A 20153-nucleotide genomic window follows, 5' to 3' on the forward strand; every position below is an offset into this window, starting at 1 on the left:
GTAATAAATGTAGACCGCGTCTCTTATAGACGACTCATTAGGATATTCAAGGTTATTATCCTATATCACCAAGGCCCTATTCTCCCAGGCCTCCTATCGACTTTCGAGCTAATAACATCTCCCGAGGCCACATGACTTCGAGATCGTATGCGCGTCAGGCTTGGAGCCCATGATCCGAGGTCATCCCTGAGAACAGATGCACCTTGGGGGCTACCTTTCGAGCTCATGGATTTCGAGGCCACCATCTTCGAAGTCATCTCAGCTTTGCAGGCTCGATGTCTAGATTTGGAACATATTCCAGACTTTACGAGTTCATTCATTATGCATCCAGCTTTCGAGGTTACACTTCTCATGGCTCGAAATCTGGGTATAACAATATTGTTTTATATTAAATTTTTCTTTGGTTGTATTGCAATTTTTTTTTTGTAATATGAATTGTTTTTAAAATTATTTTTTTATTTATTATAAACATTTTTTCTTTTTTTTTTTTAGATTGTACATTTTTTTTTCAAATCCTGGATAAGGTATCCAGTTACTTGATTGATCTTTGACAGTTATGTAAAAAAAAAACCCTAGAACTAGGTTAAATAACATGCACCAGGAGGGGTAACCAGTTATCCTGAGATAAGTAACTTTCTGCCATAAGAGAGGTAACCAGTTACCTAAGAGGGGTGACGAGTTACTCATATTAAGAATGAAAAGAAACATCAAATTTGAAGGAAATAGTTGAAGAACACTTCATTAAAAAAGGAAGAAGAAGTAACTATGATTTTAGTAACATAGGTGACCAGTTACCATAAATAAATCATAAATATACACACACCAGAACGTGAAGATAACCAGTTACCCCAGAAATATACGCACAAAGAATGTGAAGGTAACCAGTTACTCATTCATGTTTTCATATTTTGATTATTTTTCTTTTCAAATTTTGGTATTCCTATAAGTGTTACAGTAAAAAGAAAATACTGAAAAAATTGATTGAATTTTTTTACACATAGTTGAAAAAACTATAAAAAAAATTACAATAATAAAAGATAATAAATAAAAAATAGTAAAATAATTATATAATATTAAAATATATGTGTGAAAAAAATGAAAAAAATGGAATGAGAAAAGAATATGTACAAAAATATGAAGAAAAAAAACAAAAGAAATAATGAATGAAAAAAAAAGATGAATAAATAAAAATGAAAAGAAGAAGAAGAAAAATAATGGAAAAATGAAAAGAAAAAAAATATGATTGAAAAAATTGATAGAAAAAACTGAAAAAATGGAAGAAAAAAAGCTCATATGTGTGAAAAAAGAAAAAAAATGGAAGGAGAAAATAATAAATACAAAAATGAAGAAAAAATAGAATGAAAAAAAAGAAAAAAACTGAAAAAATATGAAAAAAAACAATACAAATGAAATAAAAAAAATAGATAAATTAATAAAAATGAAAAGAAGAAGAAGAATGGAAAAATAGAAAGAAAAAAATGATGAAGGAAAAAGTTGGTAGAAAAAAATGAAAGAAAAAATAAGTAAGGAAAAAAAAGAAAGAAAAAATAACTAAAAAAATAATAAAAAAAATGAAGGAGAAAATTAAAAATTAAAAAAAAATTACCTTCAAAATAAAAAAAAATATAACTATGATAAAAAAATGTGGCATTTCCATATTTTATTTAGCTACTAATTATGTTTCCCATATTTTAACTTTTTCTTTAATAAATTTTCTCATACAAATTAAGAAAAATATAATTCCCATATTTTTACACATTGATGGTATAAAATCCATATTTTTGAAAAATTCCCTTTATTTATTTTCTGAATCTCCAAATTTATTTTATATGAGGTGGTGTAATTATGCATTAATATTATTAGGTCATTAAGTTACTAGTAACTTTAGTAACCTAATCATGCATAAGAGGTGGTCAAAATTAGTAACTAACTTGACAATGAAGTCATTGAACTTTTAACTGTCTAATGTGTTTGGATTGATTTGTCTTGATTATTAACATGAAACCATTGAAAGACTAAGACAGTTAAATTAATTGGTTATTTAAGATGATTTATATAAAAAAAATTAGGTGAAAGCGGAACTTTTTTTTTTTTGTTAGATTTTGGAATTTGTGTAAATATTAAGTATTGTTAAAAGCTAATTATGTTTACACCTCATTTCTAAATGTTTAAGTTTTATACCAACATTTATTAAAAAAATATATATATGGTTCTTTGGATTGCTATAATTATGATTTTTTATTTTTATAAAAAGATACAATTTTCAAAATTATGACCATAATTTAGATTAGATTTTTGTTGATTATGATCCTTGTTATCATCTCTTTGGTGAAAGAAACAAACCAGTCTAATAATGAGTTAGAGTTCGATCTAATTATAATAATATAGGCAATTTTATGCATGTCCTGTTTTATTTCTCGTTTTGTTTTATGTTTTATTCCAGAAAACATAAAACATGAGACCATTTTCACAAACTATATATAATAGAATTATATATGGTGTGGTTTTTAAATTTGTAATTTTACATGTATTTATTGTAGCTTTATTTTGTTTTTTCTTCTTTTCATAGAAATTAATTATTGTAGTGTTTATATCTTTTTGGACTATGTGTTTTGTCCAATTAATTATTTGGACATTGTATTTTGACAAATTATTTTTTAGACTCTATATTTTGATAATTTATTTTTTGGACCCTATGTTTTGTAAAATGGTTCAAATAGAACCCTAAATCCGATTTTGGTCAAAGTTTTTTAAACTAAAATCACAAATAATTCACCAAACTAATAATTCAGAATAAAAATAAAATCATTGTGCTTAAAAACTGTATTATTATATTCAATTTTTTCTTCATCGAAATTTGGTCTATTTGAACTACTTTACAAAATATAGGGTCCAAAATGAATTTTTTAAAACACATAATCCAAACAGGTAATCAGAAAAAACACAGTGTCCAAAAAAGTATAAACCCTTTATTGTTTAACAATATTTTGCTACTTACCATGATTATGTCCGGCCATATTGTTAAGCATTTTTTTAATCAGTAAGCACTTTGGAACTACCAAACTAAGTTTATCAAATTTATTAAGTTACTTATCTTTGTTGGTTTGTATTAATGGTGAGTTGTCGACTTTTCATTTCAAGCTTTGGTGAAACTAGTTGGACTATACTATGTTCAAGATTTGGTCATCTACTTGCTGCAATTTAGCATATTAAATTATCTAGGTATTAATAATTTTGATATAAAAAATCTTTTGTCTAATTGCAAAGAGTATCTTTCCATACTTTTTTATTAGACAATTAATTTTATTGGTTGGAGAAAATCCTCCCAATTTGTACTCTTTTTTATCCATTTTGAATAAAATAAATTTATTCCCGACAAAAAAAATATATCATTACAAACAAAATAATATATATGTAAATATATTTGAGATTAAGTTTATAACTTTTACCATTTAACATATCTTTCCATATATTATCACCAAATTTACTAGACTACAATATGCCAAGCCAAACTCCTTGTTGTTATGTATTTGTTTTTAAATAAGACATTAAAAATATCATATATACATATATATTCATTTAATAAAAAAAACAATACATATTAGAATAAAAACATAATTAATAATTAAAGACTTTCTAAAACAATAATGATATTAGATCAGAGTGGGTTCTGGGGTCTATGAAAAAGTCTTGCCTGGCTTTTCCTGATAAATAAACAAATAATTTTGATGATGGCTGAGTTGAGATCATCAACATTCCATTTAATAATTTTCCAACGATGAAAGAAAAAAAGTTGACTTAATAACAAAACTCATTTTTTTTTCCATCTTGCACATATTTTATTGAGGAAATTACACCAAATATGGAATTTTTTTATAAATTTTGAAAAATATGGCAGTTTTTTTTTAAAAGTTTTTTATGGCATATTTTTTTTGTTTATATTTTTATGGGAGTTTTTTTCCCATATATTTGTAAAACTTTATTTGTATACCATATTTTATCTTTTATACTTTTTTAGTACCTATTTTTTATTATTTTGAGATTATATTTTATAATTTTAATTTATTTGTGTTAATTTTTATCATTATTAAGAGTAATAACACTAACATTTGCATATGTACTAAAGTATTGCACTTGTTTAAAATATAACATGTGAGAATGAAATGAATATTTTAAAAATGTAAAATAATTAAGTGAATATGTGAAAAAGGAAAGCATTGTTACAGTGAAAGACATAATAAGCAGAAAACTAGTACAGTATAATACACGTGTACTCTCCTTCTCTCTCTCTCTCTTTCTCTGTAAGTACTCTTTCGTTTGGCCTGTCTATTTGTGTTTTCTCTCTCTTTAATTGGCTATTGTTGGAGACTCAGAACATTAGCCCAAAACTCATCGAAACTAGCTCTCTCTCTCTCTCTCTCTCTCTTCTTTTTGTTGAGTATTATCTACTTGACTTCTTTTCCACCTTCTCAGGGATATCTACTTCTTAACCAAGAATGTTAAAAGCAATACATTTTTATCAAACAAGGGAGAGAGAGAGAGAGGTTCCACCTTAGTAGTGCTGCAGCTGCTTTTGCTAGGACCTGCCTCACAACCACTGCGAGGCAGTGAGGAAACAAGATCCTCATTTTCTAACGATGACTTTATACAGTGAGCAATTGTTTTTTTAAACTCATATTCATCATGCTGAAATAAAAGGCGAAGGCCACACTTTTCTACATGCAATCTTCTTGTAGTGTCACTCACAAAGAAAGCCTCTATGACACTGCAATCATTTAGCTGCTCATCCGAAAACCATTCTCTTGGTATGTAAGAAAGCCAAATGAATCGACCTTCGTATTTGAACTTCATATTTGATTTTTCTGGTTTTTTTTCCCAAATCTGTTCAAGTAACCAGGTACCATGACACCTGATTCATTTAATTCATATCTGATTTCTTTTAGACCTAGGTGTAACCAGTTACTTTTTATTCTCATTTCTTCTTCTTTTCTTCCATTTTTTATCTTCTTTAATAAACATGTTATCCACAGTAACTAGTTACCACTATCAAAACAATTTTGATTTTTTTTGTAATAATAATCGTATGCCAGTGTCCATTTTTTTTAATGATGTGTGGTAACTGGTTTCAACTATAAAAATTAGTTTTATAATTTAAGAGGTGTTGTAGTACTTGGTTACAACTATAAAAATCATTTTTATTTTTTTAAGTAATGTACCATTATCAAAATATCAATTGAATTGTAACCGGTTACTTAGTCAGATTTGGAAGAAAAAAAATTTATATGAAAAAAATAAACTAAATTGATGGTGAAGGTAACTGGTTACAACTAGGTCTGAAAAAAAAAAATCAGAGACAGTTGCGACGGTAACCGGTTACTTAGCCAGACTTGGAAAAAAATAAAATTCAAACAAAAAATCTAAACTAATCATAATCGTAACTGGTTACATCGAGATTAAAAAAAATCAAATCTAAAAAAAAAGAACCAATTGTCATGGTACCTGGTTACTTAGTCAGGTATGAAAACAAAATCAAATCTAAACAAAATAATCTAAATAAATCGTTATTGTAACTGGTTACAGCTAGGTCTAAAAAAAATTAGATATGAATAAAATGAATCATGTGTCATGGTACCTGGTTACTTCAACAGATTTGGAAGAAAAAAAAACCCAGAAAAATCAAATATGAAGTACAAAATAAGATGTGAAGAAGAAGAATAAAACAATATTTGAAGAAAGAAAAAAAAAAGAATAGATAGAAGAAAAAGAGGAAGAAGATAAGACTCCATCACATGAGGAATGATAAACACACATATCAGTAAACAAATAAAAGTACAAAGTACAAAATATTCCAAAGTGACCATACTGTGCAATCCTTTGGGTGAGAGAGAATAGAACCACATTCTGTCACAAACCCAACAGGGACTTCAACGCTGTCATCAGTAGGGTTTTCTAGAAGCACAGTGAACAATTCCAAAGCAAATCCTCAATTAATAATAGAATGAATAAAGGCAAAGAACACATAGATTTAGGGATTTCCACTAACAAAAAACTTGTTAAGTAAATGAAGATAACCAGAAGAATAAAACAAGATTTGAAGGAAAAAAAAAAGAATAGACAGAAGAAAAAGAGGAAGAAGAAAAAGAATAAAGAAATTAGAAGAAGAAAAAGAAGAAAGAAATTAGAAGAAGAAAAAGAAGAAAGAAATTAGAAGAAGAAATAGAAGACGTGTATATATATATATATAATATTCTTAGTGTGAGTGATGAGGCCGAGGTTCTGGTACTTGGAGAGCTCGGATTTGGTGGAGCTGAAGTCCATCTGGAGCTGCCGGAGTTGATGTTGGAGCAGAGTGATTATGCCCACGCAGCCGTAGACGGAGTCGTGGAGATGATGTTGAGGTCCATCTCTCTCTCTCTCTCTCTATATATATATATATATAAACTTGTTGGGAAGCACAGTTTGGCTAAAAAGCCATGATTATATTATGTGAAACAACTTTGAAAATTACTCTGGTTGGAATAGCAGCAGCTATATCACCTAGTTAATCCAGTTTAATTTCAATATGCATAGAAGTCTATTTCTATGGTAATTTATTTTTTATATTTTATGGAATTACCATATTTTAAACTTTTTTTTTCCAAAACTTACCATATTTTGTATAATTATTTTTTTTCCCATAAATTTAGAAATTATATATATTTTTCCCATATTTACATAAACTTCTCTATTTTATTTCATATTACTTCATATGTAGCTAATAAATCATTACCAATCTCACCTTCTTTACCATTGTAGGGTCACATGTTTGGGATTAGGTGGATTGGCAATGAGTGTGGAAGAAAATGATAGTATTAAGATTTTTGTTTTAATTTATTATTATTTTATTTCAGGAGTAGATTGGATAATACAAAAAATTCATTAATAAAAGAAGTTATTTAGCTAAAGCTATTGAAAGTGTTATCCCAAAATTTCAGTTTAATGATGTGACAATTAGAGGTGACAGGTGGTAGCTCATTGCTACCAAGTTGAGCATTAATGGTTAAAAAATGTGTTAACCAAGGAAAGTGCAAAGGTTAGGAAATGATCTACATAGTCATGTCACAGGTCGGAAGAACATTGGTCGAAAAGATGGTTTTACCTAGTCAAGAAGTAATTTACCCGATCAGATAAGAATTTGCCTGGTCAGGAGGGAGTTTTACCTGACCAGCAACATCAGGAGGGAATCTTACCCGACCAACCATATTAGAAGGGAGTCTTACCTGACCAGCCACATCAGAAGGGAAGTTTAGCCGACCAGGTATGTTGAGTTACCTGCCTAGTGATTTTTTTTTACAAATCTTAGTAACAACTTCAACCCGAATTGCTCGTAACTACTGCACGAATCTCTCAGATATCACGGGGTAATAGATATATTATTGTAATTTAAATTTGTTTATTACTTAATTAATTAAAGTTGGTTGAAATAACTAAGGACTCCGTCAAAACGGGAGATTTTTCGGTCCATAAGCCTATACATAAAGGGCTCATGCCATCATTTAAAGGGGTTGATCTTTTTGAGACTTGGAAACTCTCTAATTTTGAGACTTTGAGACTGTTACTTGGGGCATTCTTGGGGCATTTTCTGAGAGAACTTAGAGAGAGAAACATTGTACTTTTCGACTTATACTTAAGAAATTCAGTTGGCTCAGGTTCATCTGATCTTAAGTGTAGGGACATATATAATAACTCCAAGTGGCTTAGGCTATTATCAACAAATTGGGGCTGAACCACTATAAAATATTATTTGTGTCTACTCAAGGCTTACTGTCGTTTGTGCGTCTACTCGCCTTAGCCAAAATCGTGGTCAACAGAAAGTAAACCAAAGTGCAAATTGCACTATAAAAGGGAAATTTGACTATTGATGCCATAACAAAAATATCTTACCCACTATATACATGTCCATTTGATCCTAGTATTTTCCTTAGTTCCAAAAATACCCTTGTCATTTGTTTCTCACTTTCTCTCTCTACTATCTCGGACTCTCTCTATTCTCTCCCTCACTCTCTCGGTCCTAAAACAAAAATCCCCAAAATCTCTTATTCTCCTTTCGCATTCACTGTCGAATTTTTGGCATTTTCTTCCACGACCACGACCGCACAGAAAGTGACAAGAAATCTCGACCGGAGTTGAAAAGGAAGGTGAGAAAACCCACGAGGATTGTCAAAACAACCCTGAAATAGAAAAAAGTGAGAGATTTACTTGTTATTTTGCAAGAAATTGTTTGGGCCTGGTTTATTTGTTAATTTTTTATTCATAGGATAGATCAGGGCTGGGGAATAAAGAAATCTGGGTTTTTTTTTTAGATTTTTGTTCACCTCAATAGACTTCGATAGACCTCGATAGTTATGTTAGGTTCTGTGTTTGATTGTGCCTCGATAAGCCTCGACAAGCCTCGATAGAATTAGGCATACTCTGTTTTATCATTTGCCTCGATAGGCCTCGATAAAGTTAGATATATTCTGATTTTGCATTGCTTTGATAGACTTCGATAGACCTCGATAAAGTTAGGTATTTCTATGATTTAGCATGGACCTCCATAGGATTCGAAAGAATTATGTCTATTCTGATTTTGTCTGTGCCTCGATAGACCTCGACAGGCCTCAATAGTAATGGTCAGCATCACTATTGTGTGTTACCTCGACATGCCTCAATAGAGTTAGGTATTTTTATGATTTAGCATGGGCATTGATAGGCCTCGATAGAATTCGAAAGGATTATGTATATTCTGATTTTGCATGTGCCTCGATAGACCTCGACAGGCCTCGATATTTTATTTGTCGTTTTATTTTTTAAAACCTCGATGGGTCTCGACATGCCTCGATGGTCCTTGATGTTTACCAGATTGTTTAAAATATATTCCTAATATTTTGTTTTTGTTTTTGTTTTTAGATGCTTGATTTCATTGTACCATTGGAGAAGCACTTTTCTAGTCGTGTCCTTAAGGGGTATTGCTTACTTGGATACCCTTATATAGCAGTTTAGGAGGCATGGGCTAATTGAATGGGCAAAGGCATGCCCATTGGGACAGTTCTTCAAGGCTAAGCCATTTAGTTTTCTGGGGTTCTACTGCATCAACTTATGTTGCAGAAGGTGGAAAGCAAGAAGCCTGAAGAGGGCCAGTTCTACTTGGGAACCACTCTTTGCAGATTTGGGATTGCAGAGTTTTCCGTAGTCACCGAGCTGAATTTTGGGAACACCCCGTCCCCAGATGAGTTGAGAAAGCATCTTTCAAGTGATCGGGTCATCGCAAAATACTTTAATGGTGATGTTTGATGAACTTGAGGACCTCCAAACATATCTTGAGCAGAAAGCAAAGCCTTTTTCGTATTGTCGTATTTCTCCTGAGTGTCGTTAGACTAAGACAAGGTATTCCCCTATTTAATTAGTGTTTTTTGAAATCTGAATATTAAAGTTATTTTTATCTTGTATTGATACAAAATCGATTATAAGCAGTGTGGATTGTGGTATGTTTTCCATCAAACATATCGAGCATTTAGTTTCCCGGCTACCAATCGATACCATTATCGATGAGAACATGCCGCATTTCAGGACCAAGTGGTGTGTGGACCTATTTTATCAGAATTTGTTACCGTGATGCTCTTTACATTTTCTTGATACACATCTTGTATAATATAGTATATAGTTAGTTTTGTATTTGGTTTTTTATCAAACATTATTTTTTTGAAAGTTATTAAATAAAAAACTACTAAATTCACAAAATTTGTTTGCCTCGACAAAACTCGATGGGTCAAACGAACTGCCTCGATAAGACTCGATTGGGTCTAGAATAATGCTTAACCAAATATGCCTTGATAGACCTCGATAGGTCTAGAATAATACTTAACCAAATCTGCATCGATAGGACTCGATTGGCCTTGATAGGTCTTGAATAATACTTTACAAAATCTTCCTTGACATGCCTCGATAGGTCCAGAATAATACTTAACCAAATCTGCCTCAATAGGCCTCGATAGGACTCGACTGGCCTCGATGTGTCTAGATTAATACATAACGATATATGCCACGATAGGACTTGATTGGCCTCGACTGGCCTCGATGAGTCTAGATTAATACATAACGATATATGCCTCGATAGGACTCGATTGGCCTCAATGAGTCTAGATTAATACATAACGATATTGGCCTCGATGAGTCTAGATTAATACATAACGAGATATGCCTCGATAGGACTCGATTGGCCTCGATTGGTCCAGATTAATACATAAAGATATATGCCTCGATAGGAATCAATTGGCCTCGATGGGTCTAGATTAATACATAACAATATCTGCCTCGATAGGACTCGACTAGCCTCGATGGGTCCAGATTAAGGCCTATCTGTTAGGAAAATATATATTTGCCTCAATGGAAATGGTAAGAAATTTACAACTCTATGAAAAAAATACAATAGATAAGGATTGATTAAATAAAGTGTTACAACTCTATGACTGAAAAATACAAATAAACAAAAGAAGAAATAGAAGAAGAGAATAGTGAAATACAACTCTAAGCAAAAGATACAAATAAAGTGAAGTGTTTGAAACAAAAGAAATAAAGATGACAACTCTAAACAAAGATACAAGTAAATATAACAAGAATGATGAGAAGAGAAGCAATAGAAGAAAAATAAGAACAAGAACAAAACAATAAGAAACTCTCACTCACACAACCAAAGTGAAGAGTGTTGGGGATCACCAACTTGAACAAGGTTTGAAACCTTTGTCCAAAAGCTTATTTCCCCCTAACTCAAGCACTAAGGGATTTCTCACAGATTTTGGAAATGCTTTATGGAATAATCAAGCCTCAAGGTGTTTTATAGCCAAGTGCTCTAATGGATAGAAAAGTTGTTTCTTACAAGTGAGAAATAGACTCCTATTTATAAAGTTTAGAGAGACCCTTTGAATTTCAAATTTCACCAACCCCCATGGCTATTACCAATGATTAATTGGATGTTTATGGAATTAAAAATGAGATTTGAGAGTTATTTGGGTTTTTGGAGACGTTAAAAAAGAATTGGAAAAACTAAAAATCTTGTCAGATTTTCACCTGTGGCCGTGCCCAGGGACATCAACAAATATTGTAACATATAATAGAGAGTATCACATATTGTAACATATAATAGAGAGTTACAATATTTAGATATATGAGAAATATCCAAATATGTAACATATTTGGTGTTACAAATTCAGCAACAAATTTGTAACTTCCAAATATTACCCCTTATTGTGTAAATTTGTTGTTACACAATATTGAGATGAATTTCTTAAAGCCATATGTGAAATAACTATTAGAGATAAGATTTAAACCCTAATAATGTGTTTTGGGGGTTACAAAATCAATTGGGAGGGTTTGGAACCGTTTGGAAAAACAACATAATTTCAAGTGCTGAAACTGGTCAGTGGCCGCGACCATAGGATGTTGGTGGCCACGGCCTGTGGGACAGAGAGCAGTGGCCGCGGCCATTGATGTCTCTGGGCGCGGCCATAGGTGAAAATCTGACAAGATTTTCAGTTTTTTCAATTCTTTTTGAACGGCTCCAAAAACCCAAATAATTCCCAAATCTCATTTTTAATTCCATAAACATCCAATTAATCATTGGTAACAACCATGGGGGTTGGTGGAATTTGAAATTCAAAGGGTGTCTCTAAACTCTATAAATAGGAGCCTATTGCTCACTTTAAAGACACAACTTTTCTATTCATTAGAGCACTTGGCTAGAAAACACCTTGAGGCTTGATTATTCTAGAAAGCATTTCCAAAATCCGTGAGAGATCTCTTAATGCTTGAGTTAGGATGAAATAAGCTTTTGGACAAAGGTTTCATACCTTGTTCAAGTTGGTGATCCCCAATACTCTTCACTTTGGTTGTGTGAGTGAGAGTTTCTTATTGTTTTGCTCTTGTTCTTATTTTTCTTCTATTGCTTCTCGACCCATATTATATTTTGTGCCAAATTTGGCACAACTTTTAGAGTATCTTAAATGGAGTGCAAAAAATGTGGTGCATTGTTATATTTAGCATATTTTAACAATATTATCACTCTAATGGTGTTCTAAAAGGTGTGTCAAATTTGGCACATGCTTAAAGTTGTGCCAAATTTGGCACAAGATATAGCATGAGCCAAATTTAGCACGACAATTAGTGTCACTTTTTTTATTTACCATGTTGTCACTAATTTATTAACTAATAATTAATAATTATATTTTTTACAAAAATAAAAATTTGGGTACTTTTTGTATATTATCAATAAATATTAAATGAATTGTTGACTTTTTTTAGTTAATTTGCATCTTGTGCATTGGAGCACAATTACAAATATTGAGTCAAATATATCATTGACTCCTTTTTTGTGCTAAATTTGGCACAAAATTTACATCTTGCATTAGAAATGGTCTTAGCATATGTCAAATTTGGCATACTTTTTAGAACACCATTAGAGATATAATTTTTGTAAGATGTGCAAAATATAGCATTGCGCCAGTTTTTTGGCACTTCATTAAAGATGTTCGAACTTGGTTATCTAAAAAGTGGACAACTTGTATATTTATATGGTTTTATGTTTATCATGGGCGACTACTTAAAAAAAAAAACTTTGAGTAAACAAATAGGAGTATCAGTTGTTCCAACCCACCTTTCCAAGTTCATTATTACATATATAGTATAATTTAAATTTTTGTGACTTAGGAGAATAAATATTGTAGGGTCACATGGTTGGGGATTAGTTAGGGATTGCTCTTTTAATACATATAAAACGATGATGATCTTTCTTTATTCTTTAAAAAAGATAAGATTCCCACGATTAAGGTAGAATAATTAATCATAATTAGTCCACTATGACGCGCATAATGAATATAATATACTACATATTTATATATATATAATTTTAATATACTCCATATCATGTTGTCTCTTAATTCATTTCTATTATTGTGAATCAAATCTGTTTTTAGACTCTAAGCATTGAAGCTCAAAGCATTGCCATGGCTGAGGCTCTAGTTTCTGGTCTCATAAAGGAGCTTGTTTCACTCGCTTTTCAAGGACTTAATGAAGAGGTAAGACTGGTGAAGGACGTGGATGAAGATGTTCAACAGCTGAAGACCAATCTCGAAGCTATTCATGCTGTGCTCGAAGATGCGGAAAGAAGACAATTTTCTGATCAAAGCGTGAGAAAATGGGTGGATAGGCTGAAAGATGTGTCGTTCGACATGGATAACGTGTTGGATGAGTGGAGCACTGCTATTTTGAAACTCAAAATAGATCAGAAACAACAAGGTGAACATGCTTCTTCTTCTCGAACTAGCATTAATGAGAAGGTATGCCTCTCTATTCCATCACCTTTTTCTTGTTTCAAATCCAAAGTTAATCGAATTACTCTGCGTCATGACATCGCTCACAAAATCAAAGGCCTCAATAAAAAGCTAGATAGGATTGCTAGAGAGAAAGATAGGTTTCAACTTAGCACAACAACCTTAGAGCAACCTATGGAGCGACCTAGGACAACCTCGTTTGTTATTGAAACTGACGTGTTTGGGCGAAATAATGATAAGGACAAGTTGGTTAGTAGGTTGTTAGCTGAGGATAGTTGTACTCATCAGGATCAAACCTTCAATATTATTCCTATTATAGGTATGGGGGGAATGGGGAAGACTACTCTAGCCCAGTTGGTGTATAATGATAAGAAGGTCAAGGATCACTTCGATCTTAGAATTTGGGTATGTGTTTCGGAACCATTTGAAGAGATTAAGATTGCAAAAGCCATTGTTGAATCCATTGAAGGTAGTGCCCCAAATATCAATGAATTAGAAAACTTGCTCCAATATATGCATAAGTGTATCGAAGGAAAGAGGTATCTTCTTATCTTGGATGATGTGTGGACTGAGGATAGGCAGAAGTGGGAGCAATTAAGGATTCCTTTGAAGTATGGTGGTGTGGGAAGTAGAATACTTGTAACTACAAGGAAAAAGGAAGTTGTTGTTGTAATGGAAGTCACAGCGGAGAGCGTGATTACATTGGAGGAGCTGTCTGAAGAGCATTGTTGGAGAATATTTAAGAAACTTGCATTCTTTGAAAGAAATGAGGATGAGTGTCGTGTACTAGAAGAAGTTGGTCAAAAAATTGCTAGAAAGGCCAAGGGTTCACCTCTTGTTGCAAAAATTTTGGGAAGTCTCATGTGCTTTAAAAAGACCAAAACTCAATGGGAGGATGTTCTAAGTAGTGAATTGTGGCAATCCAAGGATTTTGAAAACATCTTTACTCCTTTCTTCTTAAGTTATTATGACTTGTCCGCAAAAGAAAAACGATGTTTCTCGTATTGTTCAATATTTCCAAAGGATTATGAATTTGTCAGAGATCAATTGGTTGGGATGTGGATGTCGCAAAGTTTTGTAGGATGTGGCAATAACTCAAAAAAAGAAGGTCATGATTGTTTTGAAACTTTAGTCATGAGATCCTTCTTTCAAGATTTTAGAAAAGATCTTGATGGCGTTATCACCCGTTGCAAGATGCATGACATAGTGCATGACTTTGCTCAATTTTTGACAAGTGATGAATGTGTCACTTTGGTAGTTGATGACAATATTGAAGAGGAGTTGAAACTACTTGATGAAAAGGCTCGTCATTTGTGCTTGGAAGTCGGAGCTGGCACAAAAGTTCCTGTCATGAAATACAAAGGAATGAATCAAAAGAATCTTCGCTCCTTACTTGTTTTGCCATACACAGGAACTACTATTAGTGATGATGCATCACTGTTCTCAGATCTTGTATTCCTTCGAACATTAACTTTGAGAAGATGTGGGATCAAGAAATTACCAAAGAGTATTGGAAATTTGTTACATTTGAGATATCTGAATTTAGTCGGCAATGGAGTATTGGAAGAATTACCAGAGACTTTATGTGACCTGTGTAATTTGCAAACTCTAAATTTGTCATATTGCTCTTCACTTTCAAGGCTACCAGAAAGGATGGAGAAACTACTAAATTTAAAACATCTCTATTTAAGGGAGTGTTTTAAATTAAAAGGACTCTCAAAAGGTATTGGTAATTTGACTTGCCTTCAAACATTAGATATGTTGGCTATTCCTAACGATGAGAATAAGAATAAAGGAGAATATTTTGATATACAGGATTTAGAAAAAATGAAGAGCCTTCGATTTAGTAATGTGTTTCAAATAAAGGATTGTGGAAATATAAAAAATGTGGAGGATGCAAAGAAAATAGATTTGAAAAAAAATGACCAAATTTCTTTTTTAATTCTTGATTTTGGAAGGATTGAAGATCAAAATAATGAATTTGGAGATGATATAAAGATATTCGAAGCTTTGGAGCCACACACAAACTTGAAAATGTTACGCATTGAGGATTTCATGGGGGCCAGCTTGTCTCCACGCCCCAAATGGTTGATGTCATTGGTTAATCTAAAACAAATATGCCTCTACTCTTGTGTGAATTGTGAGATCTTACCTTCTTTTGGAAAGCTGCCAGTTCTCGAGAAGCTATCCGTAAGTGGCATGAATAATGTAAAAAAGTTGGGCCTTGAATTCTATGGAATAGAAGAGAAAAAAGACCAAGAAGATGGGGACACAGAAATGGATAGAGTGTTTATAGATTCTCCATTGATTTTATTTCCAAAATTAGAAGTGATCTACTTTGAGTCCATGAAGCAACTAGAAAAGTGGGAATGGAGCAACATTACATCAACAATAAGAATAATGCCATGTCTAATGCACTTGGAATTTTGGAAATGTCCGAGTCTACAAGAACTACCTCAGTTTTTGCAAACAATAACCTCACTCAAACAATTATCCATACGTAAGTGTGAGATTATGGAGGAGCATTGTCAGAAGAGAACAAGTAAGGAGTGGGACAAAATATGTCACATCCCAAACATTGAAATAAATTTTGATTTTGTGCGAAAAGATGGAATTTGGATCGACCATGAAGGCAATGAGAGCAATATCAATGATGGTATTGGGACATCTTCTTCAACAAACTAATATTCAAGATGCAAATATCCTTATTCAAGGTATGTGTAATCCATTTATTTTGCAACAAATACCTTATTCAAGCTAATGCCTCCGTAATTAGTGTTCTATAATAAGAATTATTTATTAGCTATCTTTGATATTGTATTTTTTTGGTCAGGGTTCCAGGAGTTGGATTTGGAAATTGCTCGAGATATGATATTATTCATTCGAATTATGTTGTTTTGTTTTGTTTTGTTGTGTTGTGTTTTGAGTATGTACTCTTTTTCCTTCTTAGACTTTTTCCCACTGAGGTTTTTTATCTAAGAAGGTTTTAACGAGGCATATTCTGGATTGGTGTTTTACCAATTCCAATTTAGAATTTAGTTTTCATTTGGATTGTTTGTAAACTCTTGTGTATTCATTTCTTTAATCAGAATATATATCTACTTTATTTGGTGTTTGTTGAGCATATGATAGATGAATTAGTTGGGTGCCAACCTAGTTGGGATGCCTCTAATTCTATTGATGCTCCTTCACCAAATGTATTTTTTATATTATTATTTTTTTTATATATATTTTTACTTGAATAAGGAAATGTTTACATGAGTTGTTATCTAATGATTCTGATTCATTCCATTCATACTAAATAAAAATGTAAAAAATAGTTATATATATCTAGGTGATTGCATAAGTTCTTACTTTAGTGTGATTAATTCAACACTTAATTTACTTCATTGATTGAATTTGAAATTCTATCTTTTAAGATTACCAACTGAATTTAACAAATAATTTAATTAATGCGAAATAGTTAAACAATTGTTTGATCAGAAAGATATCATGATGTATCTAAACAGATTGCGTTGATGAATCAGAATAGACGAACATAATTTAAATAAACTAAAAGTAATGTGACACAAGAAATTTTTTACGTGGTTAAAAAAACCTTGTCCATGGGGCTATGCCCAGAAATAAAATCAATTAGTAAAGTTTCAAGAATACAATAAGCAATTGACTTATACAAGTTTAGACTTACTCTATATCATTGTCGTAACATTGAAGTACTCCACTTTAATAATCATATTTTGATAAAATCAAGAACACGAAATCCCTTCTGAACTTGATGAGTGCTCGCTTCCTCCCGAAGTGAGACTTATGGAATTCTTCTCTTGAAGATTGTATGTCACGTTCGCAAACTTTATGACATGTTTAAGAATAAACAACACAACACAAAGCAAAACAAACAAAGAAAGAAATAGTTAAACAAAGACTACTCTTTACATATAAAAGAACTCTTCAAAATATAAAACGTTAGATTGGTGAAGAGATGATATTAGTTGCTGCTTATGTCTGATATTTATAGAGTTTAGGAAATCTTAAGCGAGCCCAATCTCATCCATGATCTCAATCAGATCAAATCAAGAAGTTTCTAAAAATAACTCTCAATTATCTTTATTGCAGAATATTCCAGATGTAACAGAGAGAATCATCATGTAGCATTAAGAAAATGGACGAACTTGAACTTAAATCCAAACCAGATTCATTTCGAATTTAACTTACTTGGGCACAAAGAATATTTCAGTTTTCTCTTTTTAAATCAAGAATTATATGCAGTGATCAATTCTATATCAATCATGATTATTATAGACAAAATTGTCATTAATAAATATGGAAACTTTAACTATATAAAATTCATTAAATTTAGAATTCATACTTAACCAAAAGAAACAAATCCACTAATTACTCAAGATAAAATTTCAAAAATAACAATTAAATTGAAAAAATATATTTGATAAAAAGAGCCAATATTAAAATTTTATAGAATTTGAAAATACACCGTTGCCATAGCCTCCTCTCTTTCCCATCATCCAAATTCATAACGATTCACGTCAGTACATGTTTGTAATCAGAAAAACCAAAACAATTAAAATGTTGCTATTTTTTAATGACTAAAAGACTCGATTTGGTAAAAGAAAAAATCAGGGACTAAATGCCAAATAATTTAATATATTGGTATTGTTCATATCTAAACCCTTACATTTTTTTGCTATATATTGTTTATTCTATCCTTTATCCGATTTTCCATGGAATTTGGGTTGAGTGTTTCTAATTATAACTTTTAACAAAATTTTAAATTTTATCGACAATCTTAGTATTATTCTATATATTAAATCCTCATATATCTTTTACATAATATTTTGTATAATAATAATAATAATAATAAAATCATTAAAAAACTAAAAAAATTGTAAAAAAAAAACAATAAAGACTTAATTCATGTTATTTATTGATTTCAAAAATTTTAATTTTAGTTATTCTTCTTAGAGACTAATAAATTGCTAAACAAAGTATTAATGCTAAGAGTAATAATTGGAATACACTCAAATTACAAGTTAATCCCAACCATACAATTAAAAGTGATGTGTGTAGAAATTATGTATAATTTAAGTGTGTTCAATTATTACTCTATATAATTTTATTGTACTAAATCTAGTATAATTGATATTATTTTACATATTTTGCACAAAACATTTGCAAATAATTTGATACAGTGGGATAATAGTGTAACTAACCTAAAATATGTACTACTACAATATATACTTTCCTAGTCACATTTTTATGTCCTAACAAATGATATAGGACATGAAAATTTTTAAATGACTGTTCATGTCCTACATGAGGGTTATGAATTTTTTTATATTTATGTTCTACTTTGTTGGATATGAAAAGCGGTGTGGGACGTGGAAGTCCATGGAATAAAAAAAAAAAAAGCATTCACGTTCCACAATGCAAGACATGAAATGTCTATCTAATTATACAAAAAAAGTCTCACGCCGTTTAGAACCAATGCACTTCCTCTCTCTTTCTTCTATAAATTAAACATTCAATATTTCTAAACATAATTAATCAAATATACATTTATTATTAATAATTACACGATCTTTGTTTATTTTCATATAATTCACATATTATAAAACAAGCATGCTAATTCCTAGAACATACTCCTGTGAAATTGATATAAATACAAAGTAAAATATAGAAACTTACATTACGTAGCGGTGGAACAACTCCTTCCTTCAATCTCTAACGCAGGGTACTAAATCGTTGGCGGCCATCCGTCACGAAAGAGTAAGTTAAAGTTAAAATGTTATCAAAGTTATTTTCTTTTAAATTATATACTCAATAACATTTGGGAAATATATTTTAGGTGAACCCGGACCTTATTGAGTCATGGAAGAAGCGATAAATGATTGTGTAAACGATGCTCACCCAGATTATGTAAGTTTAAATTATGTTTTTTTTTTAATATTCTTAGAGTTATTTTTATTGTTATTGTCTTCAACATTTTCTGAAAACAGGAAGGTTGATTTTGAGTTACAAACCTAGCACGCATCCAGTGTCGCCTCCAATGATGATGATTCGACAATAGTTAATCAGGTGAAGGTGGTACAAAAAGTATTGGGTCAAAGGCGTGGACAAGAGCGAGGAGTGGGCCGCAAATTGAAGGGGTCGGGGTCAAACAAGGCAAAAAATAATTATGATCACACTATAAATATTAGTATTAATAATATAATTTGGTTTTAAATAATTTTTATTATTTATATTTTATTTATTTGTAAACTCAATTATATTTCTATTTTACATTTTAATCATTTGTAAGACTTTATAAATAAGAACTCATTTTCTATAATTTACATGTAAATTTTAAGTAACAAAATTCTACCAAATTTTAGTTATATTTCTCATCTTTTTTCTAAAATTATTAGGAGAATATCTAGCATAATACACTAACATTCTTAAGAAATTATTATGCCTTGTGATTTTGTTTGATATTTTTATTCACCACTACGTGCTTTAAGTTAATATATTGTAGTAATTTATCTTCTTTTATTTCTTTCTCGTCATATTATTATCTCTAGTATATAGATTTTGGTAGATGACAAGTCTTGCAGCGGTGGGGACGTGTAGGGTGAGAATAGGTACAATAGAAACCAAAACCAAAACTATTCGTTTTGGTTGAGGTTCAAATCTACAGTAACAGCACCGACACTTTTAAGATATGTAAGATAAGAAGATAAGATATGGGACACAAATACTGACAATGTGGATATTCATGATAGAAGACAAATTATTTTATTAATTTGTAAAATGAAAAAA

General features: G+C 31.2%; 1 protein-coding gene and 1 long non-coding RNA gene across 2 annotated transcripts; both read left to right on the top strand.

Annotated features, from left to right (window-relative positions):
• The first annotated feature begins 8565 nt into the window (after positions 1–8565).
• On the top strand, positions 8566–15847 carry LOC133799330 (putative disease resistance protein RGA3). The gene is made up of 5 exons (XM_062237349.1): positions 8566–8610; positions 8929–9015; positions 9127–9306; positions 12987–15631; positions 15703–15847. The coding sequence occupies exons 1-5, from the start codon at positions 8566–8568 to the stop codon at positions 15845–15847; spliced, it is 3102 nt and encodes a 1033-aa protein (XP_062093333.1).
• A 72-nt stretch (positions 15848–15919) lies between these two features.
• Positions 15920–16452, top strand: LOC133801017 (uncharacterized). The gene is made up of 2 exons (XR_009876705.1): positions 15920–16057; positions 16177–16452. It is a non-coding gene; the product is annotated as an uncharacterized LOC133801017 (long non-coding RNA).
• Positions 16453–20153: the final 3701 nt, after the last annotated feature.

This window comes from Humulus lupulus, chromosome 9, assembly GCF_963169125.1.
Source record: "Humulus lupulus chromosome 9, drHumLupu1.1, whole genome shotgun sequence".
NCBI classification, from domain to species: Eukaryota; Viridiplantae; Streptophyta; class Magnoliopsida; order Rosales; family Cannabaceae; genus Humulus; species Humulus lupulus.